The sequence below is a fragment of the Cherax quadricarinatus genome, chromosome 13, assembly GCF_038502225.1.
Source record: "Cherax quadricarinatus isolate ZL_2023a chromosome 13, ASM3850222v1, whole genome shotgun sequence".
NCBI classification, from domain to species: Eukaryota; Metazoa; Arthropoda; class Malacostraca; order Decapoda; family Parastacidae; genus Cherax; species Cherax quadricarinatus.
In genome coordinates this window covers 40368073-40376396 of record NC_091304.1, presented here as the reverse complement: position 1 = coordinate 40376396, position 8324 = coordinate 40368073, and the positions used below count along the sequence as shown (strand labels likewise).

General features: G+C 41.7%; 1 protein-coding gene across 8 annotated transcripts in view; it reads right to left on the bottom strand.

Annotated features, from left to right (window-relative positions):
- The window catches only part of LOC128688737 (retinoic acid receptor RXR-alpha-B-like), a 755147-nt gene that overhangs the window by 344348 nt on the left and 402475 nt on the right, over nucleotides 1-8324 (bottom strand). For 7 of the 8 annotated variants that reach the window (XM_070084652.1, XM_070084653.1, XM_070084654.1 and 4 more), the window contains exon 2: nucleotides 5859-6551. The exons of the other annotated variant lie outside the window; for it this stretch is intronic. In XM_070084652.1, coding sequence (XP_069940753.1) covers nucleotides 5859-5940 — 82 coding nt within the window. In that variant the 5' untranslated portion in view covers nucleotides 5941-6551. The remainder of the gene's footprint in view (nucleotides 1-5858; nucleotides 6552-8324) is intronic. 8 annotated transcript variants of the gene reach the window in all.

Here is an 8324-nt window from a genome sequence, read left to right as displayed (position 1 = left end):
GTCTACACTCACCTGTAGTCTACACTCACTTGTAGTCTACACTCACCTGTAGTCTACACTCACTTGTAGTCTACACTCACTTGTAGTCTACACTCACCTGTAGTCTACACTCACTTGTAGTCTACACTCACTTGTAGTCTACACTCACCTGTAGTCTACACTCACTTGTAGTCTACACTCACCTGTAGTCTACACTCACTTGTAGTCTACACTCACCTGTAGTCTACACTCACTTGTAGTCTACACTCACCTGTAGTCTACACTCGTAGTCTACACTCACTTGTAGTCTACACTCACCTGTAGTCTACACTCACTTGTAGTCTACACTCACCTGTAGTCTACACTCACTTGTAGTCTACACTCACTTGTAGTCTACACTCACTTGTAGTCTACACTCACCTGTAGTCTACACTCACTTGTAGTCTACACTCACCTGTAGTCTACACTCACTTGTAGTCTACACTCACCTGTAGTCTACACTCACTTGTAGTCTACACTCACTTGTAGTCTACACTCACCTGTAGTCTACACTCACCTGTAGTCTACACTCACCTGTAGTCTACACTCACTTGTAGTCTACTCACTTGTAGTCTACACTCACTTGTAGTCTACACTCACCTGTAGTCTACACTCACTTGTAGTCTACACTCACCTGTAGTCTACACTCACTTGTAGTCTACACTCACCTGTAGTCTACACTCGTAGTGTACACTCACTTGTAGTCTACACTCACTTGTAGTCTACACTCACCTGTAGTCTACACTCACTTGTAGTCTACACTCACCTGTAGTCTACACTCACTTGTAGTCTACTCACTTGTAGTCTACACTCACTTGTAGTCTACACTCACCTGTAGTCTACACTCACTTGTAGTCTACACTCACCTGTAGTCTACACTCACTTGTAGTCTACACTCACTTGTAGTCTACACTCACTTGTAGTCTACACTCACCTGTAGTCTACACTCACTTGTAGTCTATACTCACCTGTAGTCTACACTCACTTGTAGTCTACACTCACTTGTAGTTTACACTCACTTGTAGTCTACACTCACCTGTAGTCTACACTCACTTGTAGTCTACACTCACCGGTAGTCTACACTCACTTGTAGTCTACACTCACCTGTAGTCTACACTCACTTGTAGTCTACTCACTTGTAGTCTACACTCACTTGTAGTCTACACTCACCTGTAGTCTACACTCACTTGTAGTCTACTCACTTGTAGTCTACACTCACTTGTAGTCTACACTCACTTGTAGTCTACACTCACTTGTAGTCTACACTCACTTATCAACACTCACTTGTAGTCTACACTCACTTGTAGTCTACACTCACTTGTAGTCTACACTCACTCGTAGTCTACACTCACTTATCAACACTCACTTGTAGTCTACACTCACTTGTAGTCTACACTCACTTATCAACACTCACTTGTAGTCTACACTCACTTGTAGTCTACACTCACTTGTAGTCTACACTCACTTATCAACACTCACTTGTAGTCTACACTCACTTGTTGTCTACACTCACTTGTAGTCTACACTCACTTGTAGTCTACACTCACTTGTAGTCTACACTCACTTGTAGTCTACACTCACTTATCAACACTCACTTGTAGTCTACACTCACTTGTAGTCTACACTCACTTGTAGTCTACACTCACTCGTAGTCTACACTCACTTATCAACACTCACTTGTAGTCTACACTCACTTGTAGTCTACACTCACTTGTAGTCTACACTCACTTGTAGTCTACACTCACTTATCAACACTCACTTGTAGTCTACACTCACTTGTAGTCTACACTCACTTGTAGTCTACACTCACTTATCAACACTCACTTGTAGTCTACACTCACTTGTAGTCTACACTCACTTGTAGTCTACACTCACTTATCAACACTCACTTGTAGTCTACACTCACTTGTAGTCTACACTCACTTGTAGTCTACACTCACTTATCAACACTCACTTGTAGTCTACACTCACTTGTTGTCTACACTCACTTGTAGTCTACACTCACTTGTAGTCTACACTCACTTGTAGTCTACACTCACTTGTAGTCTACACTCACTTATCAACACTCACTTGTAGTCTACACTCACTTGTAGTCTACACTCACTTGTAGTCTACACTCACTCGTAGTCTACACTCACTTATCAACACTCACTTGTAGTCTACACTCACTTGTAGTCTACACTCACTTGTAGTCTACACTCACTTGTAGTCTACACTCACTTATCAACACTCACTTGTAGTCTACACTCACTTGTAGTCTACACTCACTTGTAGTCTACACTCACTTATCAACACTCACTTATAGTCTACACTCACTTGTAGTCTACACTCACTTGTAGTCTACACTCACTTGTAGTCTACACTCACTTATCAACACTCACTTGTAGTCTACACTCACTTGTAGTCTACACTCACTTGTAGTCTACACTCACTTGTAGTCTACACTCACTTGTAGTCTACACTCACTTATCAACACTCACACTGTGAGTGTATTTTGTCTTCAAATAAAATATATATAAAATATAGGGGGTGGTAGGAGAAAATTCTCAAACAGCTTCAGGGAGAATCTTGAGTTTTCCCTGAAGCAAGTTTATTCTTTTCTCTGAGGATGAGGGTCCCATGACAGTTCTAGAGGTGGTACCTCCCTATATTATATGTGTGTGTGTGTGTGTGTGTGTGTGTGTGTGTGTGTGTGTGTGTGTGTGTGTGTGTGTGTGTGTGTGTGTGTGTGTGAACTTGAGGACGCACATGGGTGATATATACATTATAAGATATTTAACATGCTTACAAATTATTATTATTATTATTATTATTATTATTATTATTATTATTATTATTATTATAAAATAAGAAGCGCTATACCACAAAGGCTATACAGCGCTGCACATGTTTACAAAGGTTCGTTACATATGTCGTTAATCTTAACGACTCAACATACCAGGTAAGTTAACTAGTTTCACAACTACACAAGCAAAACTGTGTTACCACTGTTTCACTGTTACAATGTATCAGCAACAGTGTGTTACCACTGTTTCACTGTTACAATGTATCAGCAACAGTGTGTTACCACTGTTTCACTGTTACAATGTATCAGCAACAGTGTGTTACCACTGTTTCACTGTTACAATGTATCAGCAACAGTGTGTTACCACTGCTTCACTGTTACAATATAGTAGCAACAGTGTGTTACCACTGCTGCACTGTTACAATGTATCAGCAACAGTGTGTTACCACTGCTTCACTGTTACAATGTATCAGCAACAGTGTGTTACCACTGCTTCACTGTTACAATGTATCAGCAACAGTGTGTTACCACTGCTTCACTGTTACAATATAGCAGCAACAGTGTGTTACCACTGGTTCACTGTTACAATGTAGCAGCAACAGTGTGTTACCACTGCTTCACTGTTACAATGTAGCAGCAACAGTGTGTTACCACTGTTTCACTGTTACAATGTATCAGCAACAGTGTGTTACCACTGCTTCAATGTTACAATATAGCAGCAACAGTGTGTTACCACTGTTTCACTGTTACAATGTATCAGCAACAGTGTGTTACCACTGTTTCACTGTTACAATGTATCAGCAACAGTGTGTTACCACTGTTTCACTGTTACAATATAGCAGCAACAGTGTGTTACCACTGCTCCACTGTTACAATATAGCAGCAACAGTGTGTTACCACTGCTTCAATGTTACAATATAGCAGCAACAGTGTGTTACCACTGCTTCACTGTTACAATGTAGCAGCAACAGTGTGTTACCACTGCTTCACTGTTACAATGTAGCAGCAACAGTGTGTTACCACTGTTTCACTGTTACAATGTAGCAGCAACAGTGTGTTACCACTGTTTCACTGTTACAATGTATCAGCAACAGTGTGTTACCACTGCTTCAATGTTACAATGTAGTAGCAACAGTGTGTTACCACTATTTCACTGTTACAATGTATCAGCAACAGTGTGTTACCACTGCTTCAATGTTACAATGTATCAGCAACAGTGTGTTACCACTGCTCCACTGTTACAATGTATCAGCAACAGTGTGTTACCACTGCTTCACTGTTACAATGTATCAGCAACAGTGTGTTACCACTGCTCCACTGTTACAATGTAGCAGCAACAGTGTGCTACCACTGCTTCACTGTTACAATGTAGCAGCAACAGTGTGTTACCACTGCTCCACTGTTACAATGTAGCAGCAACAGTGTGTTACCACTGCTCCACTGTTACAATGTAGCAGCAACAGTGTGTTACCACTGCTCCACTGTTACAATGTAGCAGCAACAGTGTGTTACCACTGCTCCACTGTTACAATGTAGCAGCAACAGTGTGTTACCACTGCTCCACTGTTACAATGTAGCAGCAACAGTGTGTTACCACTGCTCCACTGTTACAATGTAGCAGCAACAGTGTGTTACCACTGCTCCACTGTTACAATGTAGCAGCAACAGTGTGTTACCACTGCTTCACTGTTACAATATAGCAGCAACAGTGTGTTACCACTGCTCCACTGTTACAATATAGCAGCAACAGTGTGTTACCACTACTTCACTGTTACACTGCTTCACTATCACTGTTGATGACTACATCGTCAAATAATGATAATACAGTAGTGAGACTTCACTACTGTTAACCATCACTCACTGTAGTTCACTGTTGGACACCATCAGAACACACACACACACACACACACACACACACACACACACACACACACACACACACATTTACATTAATCTTATAAGAAATGGCTTAGATTTTAGATTTCATCATCTAAGCGGCTAGTGTATTGTGGATGGCAGCGCAAGATCATACGTATACACAAAAGGCCTAGTAACTAGGCCTCAAAAGGGCTTACCAGAGTATATATGGATTTATATTTACGCTTCACTCATCTATTACAAGCAAATTTAGTAAATTTCCTTAATACGTCTGGTATTTTATTTTCATTAATAAGATATCTTGACTTATCACATAGGTTATTATACTATCTATCTCTATATTCCTCACAAAAGTGGACAACTAAGCACATAGTGTTCAAGACAGTGACCACAGGGTTGGTCACATACTTTGTATTTAGTTTGGTCATCATCTGTGTGTCTTCCAAACTGCCAGAAGTACTTGTAACCAAGTATTAGACTGGCTAATACATCAGTCATTCCTTGTAACCAAGTCTAAGACTGGTTACTACATCAGTCAGTACTTGTAACCAAGTCTAAGCCTGGTCACTACATCAGTCAGTACTTGTAACCAAGTCTAAGACTGGTTACTACATCAGTCAGTACTTGTAACCAAGTCTAAGACTGGTTACTACATCAGTCAGTACTTGTAACCAAGTCTAAGCCTGGTCACTACATCAGTCAGTACTTGTAACCAAGTCTAAGCCTGGCTACTACATCAGTCAGTACTTGTAACCAAGTCTAAGCCTGGCTACATCATCAGTCGGTACTTGTAACCAAGTCTAAGCCTGGCTACATCATCAGTCGGTACTTGTAACCAAGTCTAAGCCTGGTTATTACATCAGTCAGTACTTTTAACCCAGCGTAAGTCTGGCTACAACATCAGTCAATACTTGTAACCAAGTCTAAGACTGTTTACAACATCAGTCAGTACTTGTAACCAAGTCTAAGACTGGCTACAACATCAGTCAGTACTTGTAACCCAGTCTAAGCCTGGCTACAACATTATTCAGTACTTGTAACCCAGTCTAAGCCTGGCTATAACATCAGTGAGTACTTGTAACCAAGCCTAAGCCTGGCTCTTACAATCACTCCGTTCACATCGCAAGGAAATGTAGTAGTTGTACCGAGGGAGTACTGGAGGAAGTAAGGTACTGACCTGGTGTCCAGCCTCGCTGTTGAGAGCCATGGATGATGGATGACACTGACATGACAGGTTTCTCCTTCTTGATGACGATCATGATGGTGGTGGATTAGTGTCAGCTGGTGATGGATGAGTGTCAGCTGGTAGAGGAGTGTCAGGAGGCAGTGGTGCAGGTGTAGAAAGTCTACACCACACCAGGTGTAGGCATCACCACAACACTTACTGTAATACTAGGGGCCCACAACACACTCGCTGAAACGCCACCAGGGGCCCAAAGCACTCAGTATAACAGCACCAGGGGCCCACAACACTCAGTTTAACTCCACTAGGGGACCACAACACTCAGTGTAACACCACTAGGAGACAACCTCCACTAGGGGCCCACTCTGTGGCCACGAAGGTGGCCACTCTCTATACTTCAATATGGGCCAGTGTGTAGGCCAGGTAACACTGCACACCCCCAGCAAGGAGCGTCTTACACTGCACTAACGTATAATGCCACTCAATAGCACTCTAATATGCTCGTCACACCCCCTCTCAGTACGTTCACTCAGATGCTTGAGTTCCACACCCAACAGAGAGAGTGGTTATCGTGCTACACAGAGTGGTTATCGTGTTACACAGAGTGGTTATCGTGCTACACAGAGTGGTTATCGTGTTACACAGAGTGGTTAGCTTGTAATCTATAATCTGAAACTTTGTTATCAACTGCAATGGAAAAAAATATCGTCGTTAGGACAGCAGTGGGACGTTGAGTTCAGCAGATGACACAAACATATCTGACCCGCACCCACACCTGTACTTCCGCCCACACCTGTACTCCCGCCCACACCTGTACTCCCGAAAGCACTGTATTCCCGCCTACACCAACCGGCATCCAAACACCAGCTACTGCCAGACGTACAACTAGCGAAGTGAAATTCTCATTTTTACTGACGTTCATCTGTTGACAGTAGCATCATATCTGCACCACCATCATGTAACCTGTACTAGTGCTAACGAGAGGGAAACACAGGAGACATCGTCAAATCAACAGTACAAAACTCCAAGGTTATAGGATGGTTATCCCTCAGTGCCAGTCATGGAAAAGAAGTGAATAGTTAAACAACCAAGGTTAATGTTTTAGTAGCTGACCTATATTCAGATGACCAGTGTACAGTGAGAGAATCATAGGAGAAAACGCCAAATATATCTATAAACTCAAGGAAAGTCAGGTTGTAAGTGGCGTTTACTTCCCTCAATGTTTTAAAAATGGCCGAGTCAGCAGACCAGGTCAGGCAGTCAACAACACGACACAACCCTCGATAAATGGAATTGAGGGGGATTTGGATGTTAATAGGTGAAGCCAGACTGTGAAGTGAGGTGGGAAGGGGAGTGTGTAATAAGGGGTTAACTGAAAGGGATTTGTGAAGTTAAGGGAAAAGTGAGCAGTGAAGAGGGTTTTGAAGAAGAAAATTTACTAGTAATTCAGTGGTGATTGCTAAAGCAGATACTAGGATGTACTAGGTGACTGGAAACATGAAATAAATATTATTGTATGTGAGTAAAAGAGCCAAGAGTGAAAATGGCAGGCATTAGGGGGTACAGGCTGCCGTAATTACATTTATCTTTCTTCTTCAATTCCATGAAGAAATCAGTCATGGGGGCTTGAAAAGGTGAATGGAGTAATAGCACCCTGGACAGTAAAAGCCCAACAGTTGCCATCCTACCAGAAAAGTAAATGTCACTATCGCCGCAAGGTATGGCAACACCGCATACCCAAACAAAAACAGTGGCACACAGCTCTTATTGTAGCACTCTTAAGTGGTGATATCCAAATTAATCCAGGACCTCAAACTGTTGTGCAGAGGCAAAACAGACAGATAAATGATGGTGATAATGACAGTCTAGTAGCTAGGAATGATAACCTTAACTCCATATGTAATGCATACATAGGTCAGTGTGAGACAATACAGCCATTATTATCTCAAACACTACCAAACAGGTGCATACACTGTACTAAAGCTACGCATGAAAAACAGAAAAGGCACCTTGTGTAAAATGTGTAAGGGGTGGGTGCATGATGAATATATGTACAATTATAGCAACGGCTCCAGAATTCATTTTGTATGTAACAAATGCACTTTGGCACAGTTACCCTTTAGCAGTGATGACATTGATTTACCTAATTTTAATACAAATGACCCATTGCCATATATTGATGATTATAATTGTTTTATGAAAACAGGCCTTCACTTTATTCATGTCAACGCGAGATCGCTTCTTCCTAAATTGGCAGAGATTAAGATTCCAGCTAACAAAATTAGGGCGGCAGTTATAAACATCTCTGAATCCTGGTTGGATGATACGGTGACTGACGACGAGGTCAAAATAGAAGGTTACAATATAAAATGCTTAGATAGGAACAGAAAGGGTGGTGGAGTATGTGCTTACATTAGAAATGACTTACAACCCAAGACCTGATTTAAATAACAATAAACT